This window comes from Fringilla coelebs (assembly GCF_963513975.1).
Source record: "Fringilla coelebs genome assembly, chromosome: 10".
In the NCBI taxonomy this organism is placed as follows: Eukaryota; Metazoa; Chordata; class Aves; order Passeriformes; family Fringillidae; genus Fringilla; species Fringilla coelebs.
The window spans coordinates 4,431,795-4,453,686 of NC_140036.1; the positions used below are offsets into that span (position 1 = coordinate 4,431,795).

The window sequence follows — 21,892 nt, forward strand, 5'->3', positions numbered from 1 at the left end:
GGGAGCCCAGGGAACTGCAGCTCTGAGCGAGCTGAGGGCCCTGCAGCACCAGGGCCAGTCATCCCATGGCTCCAGCTGGAGGAGAGAGCTGTGTCCAGAGATGGGGACAGATGTGAAGGGTCTGGAGCACAAGGAATGGCTGAGGGAGCTGGAAAGGGGCTCAGCCTGGAGAAAAAGAGGCTCAGGGGGGACCTTCTCACTGTCCACAACTTCCTGACAGGAGGGGCAGCCAGGGGGGATCGGGCTCTGCTCCCAGGGAACAGGGACAGGATGAAAGGAAGTGGCTTCAAGCTGTATAAGGGGAGGTTTAAGTTGGATATTAAGGAAAAATTCCTCATTGAAAGGCTTGCAAACATTTGAATGGGCTGCTCAGGGCAGTGGTGGAGTCAGCATCTCTGGAAGTGTTCAAAAAAAATGTGTGGATGTGGCACTTGAGGACATGGTTTAGTGGAAGTGCTGGGTTGATGGTTGGACTCGATGTTCTGTGATTTTCTGATGGTAAAACATTGCGTGGCAGAGCTGGGAGACAGGTGGGAAGAGAAATGCTGCTGGATCTCAAACACAGCCATGTCCTTCAGGTTTGGGGTGAAGCTCTGTGCCCCCCTCATTCTGTGCTGGGGAGAGGCACTAAACCAACAAGCAGGGTGAAAATGAAACCACAGCGGTGTGCTCACCTCCCTCAGCTCACTTTCCAGCCCAAGGAGGTGAGTTCCATTGGTTTCCCTGAACAAGAGCAAACAGCTGAGGCACTTCTGTGGGAGAACAGATGCTGCTAATAAGGCAGTAAATAAATCCATGTGCAAGGCTTTATAGCTGGGTTGTAATTACCTCTGCAGTGCCAGAAGAGCCGACGCCAGGGCTGCACATTAATGACACATTAATGGGAGCGCTCATCCGCTCTGGGCTGGCCGGCTCCCCAGAGAGCAGGGCTTTTATTTCATTTCTGCACATGCCAAAACCACCATGGGCCGGTGGGACTCGCCTGGAGCCAGCACTGGGGTGGTTCCCATTGCTCCTCCTAAAAGCCCAGCTAAAAACCAGCAAGGCTGAGAGCAATTCCCAGCAAGTTAACATCCATTTGCAGGAGCGGGAGCACGGAGGATGGGCTGTGCTCCACGGGCTGTGCCTGCACACACATCCCCTGCCCCAGGTCACATTCAGCCACGGGGATGTTTGGGATCCAGGATGCCAAAGCACAGCAAACCTCCTGCCAGTGCTGCAGAGCTGGGATCAGCCTCTCACTCCAAGCCTCTCTCAGCTGTGACCCCTCTCCATCCCCCCAGAAGCCATCGTGGTGCTGCCTTGGGGGTGCCACAGGCTGTCCTGTGCTCTCAAGGGGAACCTCTCTGCAGAGCATGGACCTCAGGGGGGTCCATGCCCTTCCTCTCTCCTCAGGGGAAAAGCCATTCCAATGTCCTGGCAAGGGAGGACACGTGCCTGGTCTGCCAGGGGGAGTGATCCCTCCTGCCTCTTTCCTCCATGCCCCAAAGACATCATTTGGATCCCTGTCTCTGAGCAGCTCCCATGAAGGATGCCTCCTTCCAAGGGATCTGTTACAGCCTGGGGCCTCCACCAGGAGGGAGCTGGGAAGTTCCAAAGAGACATGTCCTGCTTGCCAGGGCTTTCCCACCTGTACCTCCAGGAGATTTCCCTCTGTCTCCAGGGCAGAAATGCACCATGAGGCTGTGGTCACCCTGAAAAGCCTCACCCATGCTTGGCTGACACAGCCCCCAACGCTCTTGACACCAATGTTTGAGGGCTACTCCTGGGAAACAAGGTCTGCCAAAGCAGCAGGGAGGTGTGGGCAGAAGCTCAGTCCCAATGCCAGGAGTTCTGCAGCCACCTGGGTCATGGAAGGAGGAGGGGATGACAATGAGAACCTGGTGGCTTTTGGGATGCACAGCTGCCACACAGCTCCTGGTGATGCCCCACATGGGGAAGGGCTCTGGGATTCTTCAGAAGACATGCCTGAATAGGTCTGTCCTGGCTGTCCCTTCTCCCACAGCCCTGCAGCTGGTGGCTGTGTCCGGGCTGCCTCCTCCAGCTGTTGTACGGCAAGGAGAGGAGGGTCTGCCCCAATCTCCATCTCAGTCTCTGTCCTTACCCTGGCCCTCAGGAAGAGCAGACACTGCTCCCTTAGGAATCTGCTGAGAGATCCAGGGGGCTCTTCCCTTCCTCTTCTCTTTCTGGGCTGCATCCCCACAGGAATAAGCAAGGCAGCACAGAAGCAACCAGGAATGGCCCCTCTCTTCCATTTTCAACATCCACATTCACCCCTCTCTACCAGTTCTTCAGCCTTATGCCACCCTCTGCCCAAGTTCCCACCGCCATATCCTTCCCTATCCCACATCTCCCACTCCCCCAGTCCTGCACTAATGAGCAAACGAGCAGAAGAAACCAGGCGAGGCCCTTCTCAGCATCCTGGTTTTCATTTCAGAGGGGCCATGGAGGATCCACATCAAATGGGTTCAAGGGGAGCAGGTGCACGTGGTCCCGAGGCCAGCTCTTCTCTCCCACTCCCTCGGTGGCCACGATGGATCTTCCTGCCCTGGCCCTTCCTGTCCAGCTCCTCCGACACTCTCTGGGCACGCTGCTGGAGCCGGGGGGGCTCGGCACCCTGTCCCCATGGGAGAATGTCCAGTGCTGGCCACCTCCAGGAGCTGCCTACTCCTGCTGCTCCTGCTGCTGCTGCTGTGGCTGCTGCTGCTGTTGTGGCTGCTGCTGTTGCCGCTGCTGCTGCCACTGCTGCTGCTGCTGCTGCCGCTGGCGCCAGCGCACCACGAAGGGATGCAGGCGGCGGCGGCGGCGGCGCGGGGCCACCTCGGCACGGTTGTCCTGCCCCTGCAGCAGGCGGATGCCCCCGATGGGCCCTTGGCAGGTCGGGCAGGTGGCAGCGGCGTCGGGGGCAGCCTGGGGCTGGATGCAGGCGTGGCAGAACACGTGTCCGCAGGGCTCCACGGCAGCAGCGGGGCTTTGCAGGAAATCCACGCAGATGCGGCAGACCCGGACGGCTCGTGGCGCTGCTGGTTCCTGCCTGGCCTCTGCCATTGCTGCTCCCGGACTTGACTTCTCTCAGCCGCTGGCAGGACTCGAAGGCTTGGCTTCCACTTGTGGCACTCGGAGGCTCCTCAGCCTCTCGTGGCACTCGGAGGCTCCTCAGTCCCTGCTGTCATTCAGAGGTTCCTCGGGCTCTGGCAGCACTCAGAAGCTCCTCGGCTGCTGTGGGTCACAGCCCGAGTGCTCTGGCACTGCCCAGCACTGGTGTTTACAGTTACCTGCTGCAGGTGAGGGATCCTGACCCTGGTGACATCACAGGGCTCTGAGGGACACACCCAGGAGCTCCCGCATCCACAGAGACAGATCCTGTGGCACAAAGCCCACCTGGCCGTGGGCTGCACACCTCAGTGTTTGCCCAGATCCCTTCCAGGCGGTCCCTGCTGGGCTGGGGCTGTGCCACTGTAACACTCCCACAGTGACTGGGGCTGGCAGGAACCTCCACAGGTCATCTGGTCCCAGCCCCTGCTGAAGAGTGTCTCCTGTAGGCCAGCAGTGATCAAAGTCCTTTGCCTCCCTCATTTTTGAGGGACAGATCTCACAAAGGTCAAAGGCTGCATCCTGATTCCAGAGCTGGAGAGTTGGAGATTGAGCCCCACTGTCAGCAGCTTCTCTTGCTTGTTGGCCCACCACTGTCCCCCAAACTCTTGTGATATTCTGCACTGAAGTCTGGCCCTGACCCCCACACTGCAGCAATTCCCCTCAAACTGCTGGACAAACTCCCAGAGCAAGGTGTAGGTGCTCCCTTTTGATATTCAAGCCAAGCTTCATTGGACAGGCTCTGGAGTGCTCGGGGTCCTTCCCTGCAGTGCAAATCCATTCCAGAACCTGTGGCTTCCCCAAAATTCTCCAGGCTGTCCAGGAGGATGCATCTCTACCCCAACACCTACTAATGAACAGGCAGCACAAAGCCCCTCCACGAGCACTACACCGAGCAGCAGGCAGCACACACCACCCTGCAGTCACACCAAAGGCACAGCCATAAAAATAAAAGCTTTTTATTTATTTTTTTTATATACCATTACAGAAACATCTGAGTAACATTCTCAACAGGACAGGCAGCTCTGGGGCCCAAGGGACAAGCACGGGCAGCCAGCTCTGGGGTCTGCCATGCCGTGCTCCTGAGCTGCTGCTCTTGGTGCATGATGTCCTTGCTCCTTGCCCTCAGTGAGGAGACTCAGCACTCCTGGTGTCAGGGTGTCACCTTCTTGTAGGTGATGTGTAAGTGCTGAGTCATGGGCTGTGTAGTGGTTGCCATTGAGACAGTTTGTTCGAGTTTCCCATCGGAATTCAGCCTGAATTTTCTGGTAATCTAAACCAGGGGGAGGAAAAGAAACAAGGAAATCAAGCAATGAGAGCCCACAAGCTGAATCCCTTACCTGTGCTTTCTTCCCTTTGCCATCCACCTGCCTGCTGTCAATGCACCACCAAGGAAGGATAGCCTCACTACAGCAGGCAAATAAACAAGGAGTTTTCTCTCCTAAAGAAAGCAGCCCTCTCCACAATACCAGCTCCAAGCCCATTACCCATGGAACAAAGCACATTCACAGAATCACAAAATTAACTAAGTTGGAAAAGACCTTTGAGACCATCAAGTCCAGCCTATGACCTAATACCATCTTATTAACTGAACTATGGCACTGAGGGCCACATCCAGGCTCTTCTTAAACACCTCCAGGGACAGGGACTGCACCACCTCCCTGGACCATTCCAGTGCCTAATCACCCTTTCTGTGAACAACTCATTCCTAATGTCCAGCCTAAACTTCCCCTGGTGCAGCTCAAGCCTGTGTCCTCTTGTCTGTCAGTGGTGGGCTGGGGGAAGAGAACAACCCCTACCTGACTACACCCTCCTTTCAGGGAGTTGCAGAGTCTCCCCTGAGCCTCCTCTTCTCCTTCATATTTCCCCAGCATCCAATAAAGAATGGAGGTTGTCCTTGCCCCTCCTCATCCACGAGTAGCAACAGAGGGAACTTTGTCTTTAAATGTTGTTAAGCTGGGCTTTCACGAATTTGTATTAAATCTGCATTGATAACAACTTTAAAGGTGATTCTTCAAGCAACCTAAACCACTCATGACACAGCCTGGTGCAGGAAATGGGCCTTCCTGCCTCAGTGACAGATCAGCCAAGCCACAGCCACCCTGAATCACTTTTCACCAGGAATGCAACAATATGGTGAACTTTTCTCAAAATGAGCAACTCCAGCAGAAGCACTCACGTCCTTCTCCCAAACCTGTGGCCTCTTTGTCTCCACAGGCAATTTAAGCTGTTCTTGGTGAGGGAGAAAAGGCTCTGGGAGCTGGTTTCCTGACAACCCCTCTCATTCCACACCCTCCTGCACCAGCAAGGGCCTCCCAAATACTCACTAGAACCAGTCCCTGTGCCTGAGCTTCCCAGATGGGCACAGACCTCCAGCCCCAGAGCTTCCTTCTTCCAGCCAAGGCCAGCCCTCAGCTAGGAATACATCTGCTGGCTTTCTGTGCTTTGCCCTCTCCTCCTGCCAGTCTATCTGCCCACAGTTCAGGCAGTGACTCAGAGGACAGTCCCTTTTATTTAAATGTTTGCAATCCAGAGCTCTGCCTCCCTGCTGACATCTACAGAATCTAATTTACTTCTGCTATGGGAAGGAGGCAATACAGCTGTTCCTGGGGAAGAGGAAACCCAACAATGAAAACATGCACCCAAAGGCAGGGGAGTTGGGACTTTCCAAAGTTAGGACTTTATCTGTGTAGGCAAATCAAATTTTTGCCTACATCTGCACAAACTTGCACTCTCTGCTGTCTGAGGGTCAGTTTTATAGCACACAGAAATCAGGCTGTGAGAGCTTGTTCAGCCTCACTGTCAGCTGCTGCTCAGCCACCACAGCTTCAGATGTGACAGTGACACCTCCAGAGGAGACCTCAGGATGCCACACTGACTCCAGCAGTGTCACTGCACTCACAGCTGGCTGTACCCCTACCAGGTGTATCAACAAACTCCCAAAAGCAGCCAACCAAAGGTGGAGCTGACAGCAAGTGCCAGCCCTACCCTGCAGGGACAGGTGGGAAAAGAGCCCAGAGCAAGGTCTGAATGCTCTGAAAAGCAAGAGAGCAAGATCTGCAGGTGTTACTGAAATGTCCTCATGAGGCCCAATACTGACCACACCTTGAATGTGCATCCTCATACTCCAATCAATCCAGAAAACCAGCATTAATAACTAATCCCACTGCCATAAAATAGTATTTAGCCAAGACATTCCTATTTTCTTCCCTAAGGATCTGCTACTGGCCATTCTGGAGACAGGATTCTGGGTTAGCTGGTGTGATCCAGCCTGTCAGTTTTTATCATAATGATCCCTCTGGGTCTCATAATGTACAAAATCTCTTCTGAAGGCTCTTACAGAAAGAATAAGCCAGGATGCCATGCAGTACTTCCAAGAACCCCTGATGGCATTCTGTAATTAAAGCATGCTAAATAACATATCCTCTCAACCAGACTCCTCCTGGGGCAAGCAGTGCTATGGGAATGGCTCACTCTGTGTGCACTCACCTGCTCTACATGGGGCTTCTTGGCAAAGGAGATCCTGGCTATGGAGTGAGAAGCTATAGACAGCTCTTGTCCATTCACCTCCCCTTCCTCCACCTCCACCAGACCTAGGGAAAAGCAAGGGCACACATATTAATAGGCTACAAAGGTTATTTAAGCATGTCACAGTTGTTATCTTGACCTTTCAGTACTTTAAAGGAGGTTTAAAAACATGAGGAAGAGGGACTTTTTACACATTCAGATAACAACAGGACAAGGAAAAAGCTTTTAATCTGTAAGAGGAAAAATCTAGGTTAGATATTAGGAAGAAATTCTTCCCTGTGTGGGTGGTGAGGCCCTGGCACAGGTTGCCCCATCCCTGGAAGTATTCAAAGGCTGGTCAGACAAGGCTTGGAATAACCTGGTCTGGGGTGGAAGGTGTCCCTGACCATGGCAGGGAGGTGCAATGAGATGGGCTTTAAGGTTCTTTCCAACCCAAACCACTCCATGTTCTATTAGGCTGCTTAACAGACCAGCACTCACTGTAGAGAATGGTTTTATTTGCCCTATTTATTTTTATTTATTGACAACTGCAGATCCACACAGCCTCAGACATGGAATGCTGCTCACAAAAATCCAGCTGGACTTATTCACACCCTGCAGGATGAGTGTCACAGCACAACTGGCACTCCTCCCTTCAGCACCTGGCATTTTAGATGCAAACTTAAGCATCAACTGGGGTTTAAGACTATCACTTATAATAACTGAGATGTGGTTCTGTGGTGCTGTTCACAGGGGTCCCAGGATGAGGGAAGAGATGAGAATCTTGACTCCGTGTTTCAGAAGAATGGTTTATTATTTTATGATATATTTTGTATTAAAAGAAAAAGCTATATTAAAACTATACTAAAAGAATAGAAGAAGGGATTTCATCAGAAGGCTAGCAAGGAAAGGAAAGGAATGATAATAAAATCTTGTGACTCTCAGAGAGTCCGAGACAGCTGGACTGTGACTGGCCATTAATTAAAAACAACCACATGAGACCAATCAAAGCTGCACCTGTTGCATTCCACAGCAGCAAATAATTAATGTTTACATTTCATTTCTGAGGCCTCTCAGCTTCTCAGGAGAAAAAATCCTAAGGAAAAGATTTTTCATAAAATGTGTCTGTGACATGGTTCTCTCTCATTCATCCCCATAAGGTAAGAAGCACCAAGGTACTGCACCCACACACTGGGAGGCTCTGCTAGTTTAGGAACCACTGTGAGCCCAGCACCAAAGAGCAGTGATTCCGACAGGGAAAATTAATTAAATAAAACTATGAAAGCTGCAAGAACTGTCTGAAAAAGTGATGAAATGGCCCAGCAGGGTAAGAACCTCTTCTTTTCCCCAGTGTGGGTATCAGGAATGTACCTGTGTTCTGGGCACTGATGAAGGCCACCTTGTTAGTGTCAGGCTTGAGGCGGATGAAGCCACACTCCCGGTGCATGGGCTTCCTGGTGTCCGGGTGGAAGGCGTTGAACCTGAGGGCAAACCAGAGCACAAAAGATGATGTGTTTTGCACTCAAAAGACATTTTTTGGTCTGGTTTCCTCTTATTTAACCATATGAGTGCCTGCAGTACTATTTGAAGAGTAAAAGACTGACAACACTTCACAGTACAGAGATGTAAACCTGGAAAAATATGATTACTTTATAGAGGAACAGCTGTTTCTTAGAGCTGGAGTTAAGTCTTTAAGTTCAAGTTAAGTCTTTAAGTTCAAGTTAAGTCTTCAAGTTCAAGCTTTAGACCTTCCACAACCCCTGGGTCTTTCTAAGAACTAGCTCAGAAACCCCTCAGGAACTCGGATGTTTCACAAATGCTGAAGCCACTTGTGTCTCAAAAACTTCCTTTTCTCAAATAGATATCTAGAATTACTGTATCATTTTTATTTAGCTTTTACACCTGGAAAAGTTGTTTTTTCTGTATATTCCTTGATGTAAGAAGCAACAGGGCAGATATATTTCTCCCATCACCCCCTTCAAAAAGATAACAAATTCAGCTCAGATCCTTATTTATTCTTCAGGAAGCCTTAAAAACTGTGATAAGTATAATCACCCATGTTATGCATGACCAAACCTGAAGGAGAAACAAACTTAAATCAGGCAGCTTTCAGTGCTTGGAGCATTTAAGGCATACAGAACTGTCTTTTAAGAGCCACTGCTCCAGGAGCCAGGAAAGCACAGGATGTCTGTCCTCCAGGACTGCTGCCTATTTTCCTGGTGCTTCCCAAAGCTCAACAGCTCACAGCTGTGTAACTCCTTGGCACAAAGAAAAGGAGGGGCAAAATAAAAAAGGTGGTTCAAATAAGGAACTGTTCACAAGCTGGGGAGGGAGGTGCAGCCAGAGCAAGACTGTCAGAGCTTTGTTTCTTTTGGAAACTGGACTAAAGCAGTCACAGGCTGAGCTGGCAGCTCCAGCACACTCCAGGAACACAGGGCATCTCTCACACAGCACTTCCATCTTGTAATTCTTCTTTTCCTGGTTTTCAAAGCAACACACTTTCCAACTCACCCCTCCTGAAGGAACACTGGAGCACTACTGAGCAGTAGCCAACTGGTCACTTCCCTCCCTCTGGACTTCTTTCGATTTTTCTTAGAACAACCACTTGAAGCCAAAGCAAGTAGTTAAGCTACCTGCCTCCAATCCCACATGGTTTGATAGGCACTAATTTTTCTCAGATTTTCACAGTGGTGAAGACTGAGGACCAGAGCTTAAAACTGAGAAACTTGGTAGTCATGCCATAGCTCCTTCATTTATTTTAAGTGGGAATTTCACAAAGAATGCCAATTAACCACAAGTTTTTGTCAGATTATGCCCTCTCTGACTCAGAGATGGGGCAACTGAGAGGTGTTTTAAAAACTTTTATTCCATTTCCAGTTTCATGTGAAGGGTGAGACAATACAGATGTTATAATTCAGGCTATCACAATCAGAAACCAACTATTTCTTAATTACAATGTATTATAACCATTTCTTGGCCTATCAGCTTTTGCCACACTAGGTTGCAAATGCCTTAAAGACAATAATCTAAAATTACCCTTTGTGGGCCACTGTAACCGGCATTTGTAATGCATATTAATCACAAGTTTTCAAGGAAAATCAAAGTTAGACCATGCAGCCACATACCACAGCATCATCTCATTTTGAAAACGAGGTGAAAATTATGGTGAAAATTCATGCACTTTGGTGAATTAAGGTGAAAATTTATGTACTTTGCCATTGGAAAGGAAACTCAACCAACAAATCCATGCCTGCTCCAATCCAGGAGCTGCTGCCAAGCCAGGCAGACCCCCTGACTTACGAGAAGTTGAGCATGGGCTGTCCCACGTGAGAGATGTGCACTTCCTCCAGGTACTGGAAGGGCTTCATTGTAGGGAAGGTTCCATCTCCTGGTGGGTCTGAGAGCCAGGTGCCCAGCATCCAGGACAGGGGTTCCATCACAGGGTTCAGCTGGGGAGTCTCTGTGGAGGAAATGAAAGAAGGAAGAATGAAAACTCAGGGATCTGTGCTCTGCAGGTTGCTGTGAGCTGCCTCCAGCTGGCTGGAGGTGAACTCCAAACACCTCAGAAATGGCTCAACACCACAGCAGTGCTTTTCTTCAGAGCACTGCCAGCTCCAAGGGAGATGATGGGGAACAATGAACACTCATGGAAAGTGGGTCTCTTTCCAAAGCAGCTCTCAGCCACACAGAGCACTCTTGCAGGTGGTCCATTTCTGACTCCTCTCTGCAGCTTGATCTGAAAGAAAAGCCCCCTCCCATCTACGTGCAGGGAGGATGACTGAAACCTCAGCACAAAGAATAATCATTAGATGATAATGAAACCTCCAACACTCTGGGCTAATCTCTCTCAAGCACTGAGTACACACTGTTCCTGTTTGTTTCAGAGGCTGAGGAAATGAGTCTTCATTTCAAAAGAAAATCAGGCCATGTACATATTCAAGATCAAAGTTTGGCTATAATATTTTTTTAAGAGGTTAACAATGGCCTGAACTTGTACAAAGAGACAAGGAAGGATCATTCAGAAGCTGTTTCACTAAGGCTCTGTATTAAAGCAAACATCTTAAAAATACTTGATGCCTGTAAGGCAAAGAGTAAAAGGAAGAGAAAGATAATTCCCTTTGTCACTGCAGTTATGAAAAAGCAACCCAGGTCTGCTTCACAAAGTTTAAACTTCTTTAATAAATCATTTTACAGAACCACAGAATAAGCTGAGCTGGAAGGAACCCACAAGGATCACCAAGTCCAACTCCTGGCCCTGCACAAGACCATCCCAAAGAGTCCCACCATGTGCCTGGGAGCATTGTCCAAATGCTTCTTGAACTCTGTCAGGCTTGGTGCTGGAGGAGAGTTTTGATAAACAGTTTTGCATTTTACTTTCAGAGGCTGTGACCTGAAAAAAGTACATCAGGAAAATGGAGACATTCAATTTAAAGCCAGGTGAAGAGCAGAGCAGATCCCTTACTAAGGTATAAGTAGGGAAAGCAAAACATCACCCATGGGATGTTGGGAAAGATGGATTCCCACACAAACAGGCTGCCTGCTACTCTCAGTACTCTGTTATGCAGAGAAATATGACTGAAGTAAGCTTAAAGCATGTCCTCTTCCCCCTCATGGGATAAATATTTCATACTGGCAATGTGGGCACTGCAGGGGAGTGTTTTCCACACCTAGTGAGATCAAGAATACAAGAACAAGCTGGCTGGCTGATCTAAAAGGCACAGACTCAACTGCAGGCAGAAATCACAAGCTAAAAGAGTAAGGCTGTGGCCAAAATTTGCTTAGCCAGTGTGAGTTTTGCTGTGGTCTTTATGAAATGTCAGGCTAAAAGATTGAGCAAGGAGGAAGGACAGTCAACACCTGAAATGCCAAAGGAGAAGGAACAGCAGCTTTCCTGGGTAAAAGAGACCATTTGTGGTACTCATTCTCCTACAGACAGCAGGTTTGAAACGCTAGCCTGTTTCAGCAAAGTGCTGCTGCTTGCTTTGCTTTATCCTGAAGTATTTTGCAAGAAAAGCAACATGACAGCTCACAGGGAAATCAGTGATAAAGGTCTACAGCATCAGAGCCAGGATCTGTACCCTGTCAGACTGTGCAGTCCCCAGCAGCTTGCCCAGGACTTGGAAAGGGGCTCCCACAATCTGTGCAGCAGTGTCAGTGCACTGGACAGTATTTCCTTGTACTCACCTTTCCAGTTCCATGAGGGGAGCACACAGTTCTATGGATAAGCAGCATCCTGCTCCTCCCTCCAGCTGATGTTTGCCTTTCACTCTCTGCTGCATTTCTTTTCAAGCTCTTTACAGGCTCATTTCCCATGATGGAAGTGAAAAGCAAAGCTCTGGAAAAGCTGCAGGAGCCTGCAGCCTGGGCTGCTGCTGCCCTCTCCTGGGTCAGCATGCCAGGAGCAGGACAGTTTCTGTCACCACAGTGCTTTCATAGGACACTTCCTTTTCTCCTGCTTGCACTTCAGGAAAAGCATCCAAACAACAGATGAAAGGAATGGCTGTAGCCATTCCCACTCTTTAGACTTGATTATAAACCAAGAGAAGCCAAGTGATCATTTCCAGCACTCCCAGCTTGACCCCACTGCCTTGCTGTGCAGCACCCAGCCTGGCTGGAGGTGCCCCAGCTGGTGGGCTGGCCTCACTTCCAAAGAGCTGGAATTCCAGCCAGCTGAGAAGTGAAGATGGAACTGTACATCCTGAAGCCTCTGGAACTTGGGCAAACAGCACAGCCAAGTGATCATTACTACTTGTCTAAACTACCTAGGTGGCAGCAAAGCCAAAGAGCTCTTTAATTCTCACATGGCTGGAAAAGTCAAGAGCAGCAGAAGTGAGTAAGGACCAGGGGCTCAGTGAAGTGCAGGTAAGTGCAGACATCCTGATCTCATCCTATGCTCTTCTTACCTTCAGTGTTCATCTCTGACTGGTGGATTAAGAATTTTTTCCTTCCTGGCTGGAAGGCTGGGCTGGGAGAGTGGAAAAGCAAGAGGGGAGGCAGACAAGAGAGAGTCTGATTGAATCCACCAGAAAAAAAAAAAAAACAACCAAACAAAAAAAAACCAACCAACCAGCCAACCAAAAAAAAAAACCAACCAAACCAAAAGCATCCATTTGAAAAGCAATTTGCTTTTTTATGTCATGGTTGGGGGGTTGGGGCAGGTAAATGCAAGACTACTGTAGCAACAAGAAGTTCTATGCTGAACTGCTTTGTTTCAAATTTCAGGTTTATAGATACAGTCACTGTCAAGACACTGATGAAGGAGCCTGTACATGCCTTTTTAAAGGTCTAAACTCCTGGCACATCATTTTTACAAAAACCCCACTAATGTGGCTTAAAAGGTAAGTGCATGATAGTATCAAGAATACAAATGATATTGAGAATTTGCAGCACAAGAGACCCTGGCCATCCTTCAGCACACTTAAAGCTTCACACCCAGAGGGGGTCCTCTCAAATGCTGATTCTCTTGCATTCATATGCACAGCTCCTCTTTCACCCACTAACAGGGAAGCTCTCTCTGCATCCTCTTTCTTAACAAGGACATTCCTGGAGTCACCTTCTCCTAGACTTTCTGGAAGCCATTAGGAACCCAGCATCTCCAAGATCCCATTCCTCTACAACCTGGTGAAGTGGAAGGTGTCCCTGCCCATGGCAGGGGGTTGGAACAAGATGAGCTTTAAGGTCCCTTCAACCCAAACCATCCTGTGGTTCTACAAAATCTCACATGACATTCTTAAGTTGTAACAGTCTGGGAGACAAAACCACACACCCATCAGCAACCTGATCACCTTGATCTCTTTCCTTCAGGAAGCCTCTCAGGCCACAACCCCCATGCCCAGGCCCTGAGCACACAGGTCAGTTCCATTTCACCACCTGACCCTGCTCCACTCCTCCAAACTCACAGACAGACTGTTCCCACATCTTTTCCATCCCCAGAGAGTTTCCAAGCCAAATCCCACCCTGCACTGGAACTGGCTGTCCAGGCTTTGCACCAGGAGACACTGAGTTCTCCCTGCTTTTGAGTGGGATCCCTGGCTCAGAAAGCTAAGCTGGCACAAATTCCTACACAGCTTTATCAGTAAAGCCACAGTGAGTGCCACCTGGTTGCTAACAAGGCAGCTAACCCACTTCCTTGAGCTGGGGAACACCCTGCAGAAAACTTGAGGGGGAAAAACTAAACAAATAACTACAACAACCCCACCAAAAATCCCCAAAACAAAATCCCTGAGTCTTCAAAGTGTGGGGTCTGCAGCATCAACTGGGAAGTTCCCTGGAATTCTTCCTTCAGCACAGTTGCTAACTGGGTTTAAGAGAAAGCATTAAACACCTTTGCCTTGTCCCTGTCCCTGTTTGTGAGGTGACCATCCTCATCCTGGAACGGGGTAATGTCATTTCTAAACTGCTTTTTGCCATTTATATATGTGGAAAAAAAAATATTTTTCTCTGCAGTTTTGGCAGCTTTGACTTCAGTTAAGCTTTGCCTGTATGAATTTTCTCCCAACAATGGGGAGCAGCATCTCTATATTCTTCCCACATCACCTGGCCTGGCTTCCACAGGGCATCTTCCATAATTCCATCTTATTTCCAAGAGAAATCCCTGCTCAGCCAAGCCTTCTGCCTCACCTGCTTAACTTCTGACATTTAGGAATTGCTGTTCCTGTGCCCTTAGGAGATGATGTTTAAAAGTGACCAGCACTGACAGACCCTAGCACCTGCAAAAACATTTCCCAGGGGACCTTACTCACTAATTCCTTGAGCAGCCTGAGGTCTCATGGCCAGAGTTGAGGCTTTTCAGGCACTTTCCCCCCTGTCACAGAGATTTTAAACTCAATGGCTCCGTGGTCTCTGTGGCCAAGCTGGCCCCAATGTTCACTTTGCTCATGAGATCCTCTCTGATGACAAGCAGGAGATCAAGATCATCCTTCCAAGTCAGCTCCCTGAGGACCTATTCCATAAAGTTGTCATGCAGGTGTTTTAGGAACCTTCTGGCCCGGGCTGTACCAGCTGTGGGATGCTCCCAGTTAATTCCTGGCAGGTTGAAGTCCCCTGGGGCAGCTGACCTGGAATCATCCCTTAGTTCCTCAAGAAATATTTGCCAGTGTCATTGTCCTGGCTGGGAGAAGACTCCCACAGTGAAATGGCATTATTTGTTTGTCCCTTGATTCTTATCCAAAGGTTCTCAACTGTGCCATGTTGTGAGCTCCAGCCACTCCAACCCTTCTGTCACATACAGTGCCACCCCTCTGCCCCTCCTGTCCCTTCTGAGGAGCCTGGAACTGTCCCTCAGGGCATGCCAGTCACAGGGAAAACTCCCACCATGTTTCACTGATGCCAGTGATGTCAGATCTCTGGGACTGGGCCAAAGCTTCCAGCTCCTCACTGGTCCCTCCTGCTGGCTGTATTAGTGCAGAGACATTTCAGGTGTGGTGCACTGTAACCAGCATCTGATCAGGCAGATTGAGGGATCCCACTAGTGCTCCTTCCCTCAAGTTCAGGCACTCCAGCCCATTGCTCTTCCCTGGTGACCCTGGTTTTGTCCCTTTCCTCTTTCCAAGGTAGTTTAAGGCCCTATCAACAAGCCCTACCAGCTGGACCTGCTAGAACTCTTTCAGCCCCAAGAAAGATGCATCCCACCAGGTGCCAGCAGATCAGCTGTTGAACAGATCATCCCATCCATCCCATCTCTGCTCCAAAAGCTGGAAATGGGGTTATATTCACAAATATTCATGCTATAGACTCAGTAATTAATTTCATAGCCAAGTGCCAAGGTGGTAATGCTCCAGTGCCTGTAGTCATTGCCAGAGTTCTGCTTTACAAAACACAGAGAAAAAAAAAAAAAAAAATTCTACTCTGTTATGAGAAACCAAACACCCTACCTGAGCTCAGCCTGACTTTCTCTCTAGTTTTCCTTAGTTTGCTGTTTCATTGCTTCCTAGCTGCAAGCTGGGTTTTTGTTGTGAGTCATTGCCAGCTCACTGCAACATTAAATGCTTAATGCACAAACTCTATAGACTATTAGGCAAAAAAACCCTGGAAAGAACAAGACCATCCCACTGAAAAAAAAATCCCAAACCAACAGCAGTGCAAAAGGTCTTGTTTCCTCCCTTCCAACTGCTTTTCTCTCCAAGGGGGAGGTCAACCAAGTCCCAAAGGTGGTGTGCCTGCACACTGTGCTCCCATGCTGAGCACAAAACACTTCACCTCCCACCGAAGTGTTCAGTCCAGGGTGAAATCTCTCAAGATACCTCCTGCCATGGATTCAGCCCCTATGCACACCTATCTCACTCTCAGTTTACTTTATGGCTCTCTTGTTCTTTGCAATGCCCACCCTATGGACCAGTTTTCTACCCTGGCTGCTCCCACTCCAGACAGGGCACCAAAAAAAATCACAAGCAGCACCTGCTGTCTCCAAATAAAAGCAGTTTTCTCTCAAAATCTAGCTCCAAGTTAGCATGCAACTGCCAGGCTACAGTGCCTGCCCTGGTGGAGGCAGTTTTCCTGACAGCACATCTCTGTGACCCATCACATTTCAGTTTCAAGCTGAACTGGACTCCAGCCCCTTGCTGGTCCAGTCCTTCTCAGCCAGGTGAAAGAACAGCACCTCCAACCATGCACAAGCCCCCTTCCCACTGCCAGTCAGGAACAGGATTTTGCATCTCCTTGTCTGCAGCATGAATGCAATCTGTTGCCACCACGATGGGCAACACCACTTCAGGCCTCACAGACCAGGTGTCAGAACTCCACCTCAGCACAAAACCACACATTAAGTGCTCTGTCCTTCTGCTTGCCTGAAGTTTGCCCACTATGGCTCATTTGCATGTAAAACGTACTGTAAGTGACCCCATTTCCACACTGGCTTTGCACAGATACTCAAAAACAAATCCAAGCCAGATTTCCCACGGATTCCTAGCAGAGTTGTAACCATTTTTCACATGAACTCATTTTGCAAACTCTCCTGCCTTTAATATGACCTTCATGAAAACAGACATGCAGCGTGGAAGAGGCTCCTCGTACCCCAAGCAGCTGAATTCTAAGAGCTTTACCTCTCTGAAGAACACAGAAACTCGAATGCCATGGGATCCTACCTGTGTTTGCTCCATGCCCAGCCATGTTTGCAGATATTTTGCTATTTGCTGTACCTGCAGCCCCCCCTGCCCCAGAAAGCTCTCTGTGCAGGGTGCTAAGATGGCTATGAGGGAAGTGAGCTCATGTTTGGGTAAGACACTGATCCTGCTGCCTGCTGGGAGATGTAGTTTTACAACCAGACCAAAGTGGGGCACGGCAAGAGGAGGTGGTGGTGTGGAAGGAGCTGCTGGGATCTCCTGTCTGAGTGAGCACAGCTGACACAGCAGAGCTGTGAAACCTTCATGCAGAAGAAGACTGTCACACAGTGCTTGGCTAGCAGAGGACAGTGCTGTTAGGACACCTGTGGCTCTCCCTCATTTCTCCCAGTGCATCCTGTCACCCTCCAGAAGCCACATCTCACCCTGTCCTGCCTGCTACACCGTGCCTAACCACACTTGTCCACCAGCAGCATTCCTCAGCCTCCATGGACCTCATGAAGCAGAAAGAAATATTTTCCTACCAAACTTCAGATGGAAAAGGCCACCATGGCAGCTGTGCTGTGCTGGACACAGCCTGGGGCTTCTCCTAAACCAGGGTAAGACAGATTGGGAAACAGCCCTTGAGCACATTGTGACAGCTGGACTTGGGAGTCACCTGGCCCCAAGTGTGGCTGGCAGGCAGTGCTGGGCAGCAGTCCTGCAGAAACCTGCTCTTCCCAGCCTGCTGCAGCTTGGAGACAGCCAGCAGAAATTTATTTGTCTCATTAGAGGAAAATATGTGAGAACTAGCACTGAAATGAAGTCCTGCTGAGTGGGTGTGGGCCTAAAGCTTGGTTTTTTGTGCTCAGGATTTTGTGGAAACAGCTGAAGGTGAGGGATGCAGACAGGTAACAACCTGCATGGTCAGTCCAGTCTGGTGCTTACACTCAAGGAACTGCCTTCAGCAGAAAAAAATATGCAGGCTCAGGTTCACAGCTAAAGCCATCACCTCAACCACACATCAGATGAGCTGGGACAACTGAGACAGGGCTGCTAACAAAGACTATTATTAACTTAATGTGTTACCTGACGGTATTTTTATGAATATGAAAAGCCTTTCTTAATTCGGCTTTGTATTACAGTAAAACTCGGTGTCTGGGCATGAACCAGACTCAGCTGGCTGCACTTCATCAGCTATTTTGACTGCCATAAACTAGTACTACAAACACACAAAAAAAGAGCCCAAAACGAAAAAGCACCAAGATGCAGCTCTAAAAAATAAAAAAAAAAAGCCAGTCTGCCACCAACCAACCCTTTTAAATAGTTCCCAGCCAAAGGGTTCTATCCAAACTTCCCATCATGCCAAGCTACAACTGCCAAAATGGTTCATTTTCACATGCTGATCTCCAGTTTTGTTCATAAAAGATGGTAGAATGGGTAATGAATTTGTCAATTCATTAAGAAAAATTACATTTTCCCTTATAAAACAGAGCATAACTCAGATACTAAGATTATCTTTTACAAGAGCATAAAATTTTCACTTCTCAAAGACGTATCTATAAAAACACTAATCTTGGGAAAAAGGAGAAAAGTCATAGTGCTTACCAGAAAAAAGAAAAACATCCTTAAAGATACTCTTTCTGCAATAAGTATCTCAGTGAAGGTATTCCAACAAAGGCAGACATCTTTTTAAATATATGTATAAATAAATATTTCATATACATACATAAATATATGTATATATATATGAATGACAACTATGGAACCCTAAAATTATATTTAGTTATTTTCTTTAGTTTGACACCTAAACAACACAAAAACACAGACCTGAAGGTACAAACAAGACTATGCTGATTTCCCAGGGCAAAACATTTCCCCCCTCTACCCAAATAAAAGAGTGAGTTTTCCCATACTGTGAAAAATTATACATATGGGAAAAGTAATGCTGGGTGTCAACCTTCCTGAACTTTAGAGTCTACTTTCCTCTTCCAGTGAGGAAGTTGGTCACGCTACAAGAGCCTGGAGAATGTGCCTGTCCATGCCAGCATCACTTTTCTGACTTCCCAACAGCTCCAGAAGAAGCCATGGAGTGTTTCTCCTAAAGGAAAGTGAGAATTAGCCATTGGGAGACCCAACCCTCCACAGGTGATGACTTCTCCAAGCAAGTCCCACATCACAAATCGTTCCCAAGGCAACCCAGTGTATTCTCAGCAGCCACACACACACCACCATCAGATGGTCCTAAACTCCTGCCCTGAAACACACCTTGCAAACACAGCCACTGTGTACACATTGTACATTAAAAAACACTCGTTTTTTTGCAAGAAGGGCCCAATTTGACTTCTGTGTAACAAACTTTTTACATCACCTGATCCCTCATTGAGTTCCCCTATGTTTTCAGGTGCTTAATTATTATTTTTGTAATTGATAGAGAAGCATCTTCCATCACTCCCTACTTTGTTTCCTGACTTCTTCTGCCTTCCAAGGGAGCAAAGGATCAAAGCAGACATTTGCTCACAAATTGTGACCTCAACGTGCATCATGACATTGCCATATTTGATACCTCCCACCTCCCTTGCATTTCCTGTGTTCTCAGTACTGAGTGCAGTATATGGAATGCAATACCAAAACTATTTCTTATGCCACTGAGGACAATAACAGCTTTCCCAGATACCTGCTGCTAGGACAGCTCATTAACACACCAGAAAAAAATCAAAGGCACGTGCCAAAGGAAGAAGGAAAATCCTATCAGGAGCCACTGCACTACAAACAAGTTAAAATAATCCAGAAAGAAAAGAAAATAAATTCACGAACAGAGTCGCCTGTAACACCACAATCTAAATTCTGATTCCACATCTTGGAAAGGTTAGAGATGTAAGAATTAAATTGAGTGCCCAGTGAGTGAATTCTATAATCTACATCCATTGGTCTTACACAAGCTGCTACTTCTCCTTCCCAGAGTGACCCTTTCTCATCCCTTTTCCCCATCACACCTTCACAGCCTTAAACAGCCCCTAAGAAAACAGGGAATTCCACCTCAGTGCAGCACCCCTGGCAATACTGACCACAGTCCTGGGATATCAGGCTGTTCAAGTAAGGGAAACTGTTGCGCTTCATCTCATTCAGCTTCTCCTTCAGCTTCCTGACTTGGCTGTCGGAGCGGCTGATCCTCTGCCTCAGGAGCTTCAGCTCCCCGTTCTTCTTCTCCACCTGCTCCCGCAAGCAGCACACCTGGCTCTTGCTCTGCCGGGAGGAGAAGCAGTACGAGTGCAAGGAGTCGATGAGCTTGCAGGCGCCCGAGGCCGACATGATCACCTCGTTGATGGACATGGGGTTGGCGTCCGTGTCCCCCTTGCGCCCCAGCACGGCCTCGGCGGCGGGCCGAGGGGTCAGGTCGGCCGGGGACGCCGACAGGCCCTGCGAGGGTTTCTGGGGGGTGGCCGTGAGCGACGACGTCGGGGACACTTCTGCCACGGCCTTGTCGTGCCCCAAGGGCTGGCTGCTGCAGCTGGGCTCCACGTCTCTCTTTGGCCTTTTCCTTTCTAGCTGCTCCTTGGGGAGAGACGGCCTCTCCCTGGCGTGCTTGGAGGAAAAGCTGTACGAGTGCAGGGAGCCGATGAACTTGCAGGCGCCGGAGGCAGGAGGGGTGAAGTCGTCCACGGACGCGCCGCTCCTGTCTGCCACCCAGCTCCCTGCCCAGCTGCCCCTGGCACAGTCCTTGCCAGGAGACCTCTCGGGCTTTACCTGCGCTCCGGGCTTGGCCCCCAAATGATCCCCTAACGTCCTTCTCCGAGGGCCGTCCAGCTGGCTGTGGAGGGCCTGTTCCTCCTTGGACACGGATCCTATTTCCTCTTTCAGAGTGGCCTCCTCCATCTCTTTCGTCCCTTGCATCACCATGAAGTCCTGGCCAGAAGATGGGGCCCTGTGTGCTACCTCACCGCCTCCTTCCTGCGGGGCCTCCCCATCCTGCACCAGCACCTTCCTGGCTATTTTCCTTCTGCTCCTGACATAATCCAGCTTGCCGTGCTTCTTCTCCACGAGCTGGAAGATGGTGGGGACGGCAGTGGGCTTCAGCAAGCGGTGATGGTCTTCCAGCCGCTTGAAGAAACTGTCTTTGGTGAAGTGCTCGCTGCAAAGAAAGGAATACTTGGTGGGAGTCCAGTTGTCTCTCTGAACAGCTTTCAGCCACTGAATCAAGCGCTTCGAATCCTTCAGAGGGAATCTAAAAAGGGAACAGAGAAAACCCGCTAAAAAAATAAGCTACGTTTCGGGAATCAGAAGGGTCGGTACTTTAAGAATTACAGAACCATGGAATCATGGAACTGTTGAGGTTGGAAAAGACCTTTAAGGCGACCAAGTCCTAGGCGATGGCTAGGTTTGGGAGATTTTGGGGAAAGTTGTGTTTTGGAAAGTCACACTTATTTACAAATAAAATTACACTCATTTAAGAATTACTTCGCTTTGGGCTGAAACATTTGATATTCATTCGCTGCGTCAACAGCTCCACTCCACAACAAGCGTAGGACTAAAAGGTGTTGTTTCCATTTTCATCAGCAATCGATCCATTACTCCGCTCACCAGCCCCACGAGGAACAGCCTGTCCACAAGGAAGGGGGACGTGACCACCACCGAAACACCCAGTTCAGCCAGCACGCTGCCCAGCGTAACCCGGGTGCTGCTTACACCGGCTGTGCTTAATAACATTTCATTAGCTGGAGAAATGCCTGCAGTGCAAGAAAGCCCCTGAGCAGGGGAGTCGGGTTCCGTTTCCAATGGGACTCCCGAGACAGGGACTTTTCCCGGGGACTCGCGGCCGGCAGCATCCCCAGCGAGGGCAGAGGCGGAGGACGGGCGGCGGGGGCACAGCCCGGGGGAGGGTCGGGGTGACAGGCCGGGGAGGGCCCGGCCCCGTGGCGAGGGGCGCTCCCGCCGCCCGGCCGGGGCTGGAGGATCCGGGAGCCCCGAGCCGGTCTCCCCTGGGGGAAACAAAGGGCAGTCGCTGCCGTGGGGGCCCGGGGAAGGGAGAGGGAGCGGGACCGGGGCGCGGGCGGCCCGGCCGCGGCACTTGCGGCGGGCCGGGCGGGCCGCCCTTACCTGTGGAAGGAGACGGCGCCGTGGCGCGCCTTGCCCTGCCGGTTAGAGCAGTTGGCGGCGGCGCAGCAGATCACCATCTCCGACCGCCGCCGCCGCCCTCGGCCGGCCGGGCCCGCCCCGGCCCCCGCCCCGGCCCCGGCCCCGCCGCGCCGCCGTAC

The 21,892-nt window shown here is 49.6% G+C and overlaps 1 protein-coding gene across 2 annotated transcripts; it reads right to left on the reverse strand.

Moving 5' to 3' along the window:
* Window positions 1-4,077: 4,077 nt before the first annotated feature.
* On the reverse strand, window positions 4,078-21,892 carry THAP4 (THAP domain containing 4). 2 transcript variants are annotated; one of them, XM_084211946.1, is made up of 6 exons: window positions 21,735-21,892; window positions 19,706-20,862; window positions 9,901-10,060; window positions 7,972-8,081; window positions 6,583-6,686; window positions 4,078-4,366 (listed from the first exon to the last, which is right to left on the reverse strand). In XM_084211946.1, the coding sequence occupies exons 1-6, from the start codon at window positions 21,809-21,811 to the stop codon at window positions 4,247-4,249; spliced, it is 1,728 nt and encodes a 575-aa protein (XP_084068072.1). In that variant the 5' UTR covers window positions 21,812-21,892; the 3' UTR covers window positions 4,078-4,246. The 2 variants fall into 2 exon arrangements, with proteins under 2 accessions (XP_084068072.1, XP_084068073.1); XM_084211947.1 differs by lacking the exons at window positions 19,706-20,862; window positions 21,735-21,892 and adding an exon at window positions 16,683-16,761.

What these genes read in the sequence shown, in the direction of transcription:
- THAP4 (XM_084211946.1), bottom strand. Translation starts at nt 21,811, where the DNA reads ATGGTGATCTGCTGCGCCGCCGCCAACTGCTCTAACCGGCAGGGCAAG. An exon ending in CCTGATATCCCAGGACTGTG is followed by an intron (nt 10,061 to 19,705) that starts GTCAGTATTGCC and finishes TTTCCTCCACAG; the next exon opens with AGACTCCCCAGCTGAACCCT. An exon ending in CAGCCCATGCTCAACTTCTC is followed by an intron (nt 8,082 to 9,900) that starts GTAAGTCAGGGG and finishes GTTTGCCCTCAG; the next exon opens with GTTCAACGCCTTCCACCCGG.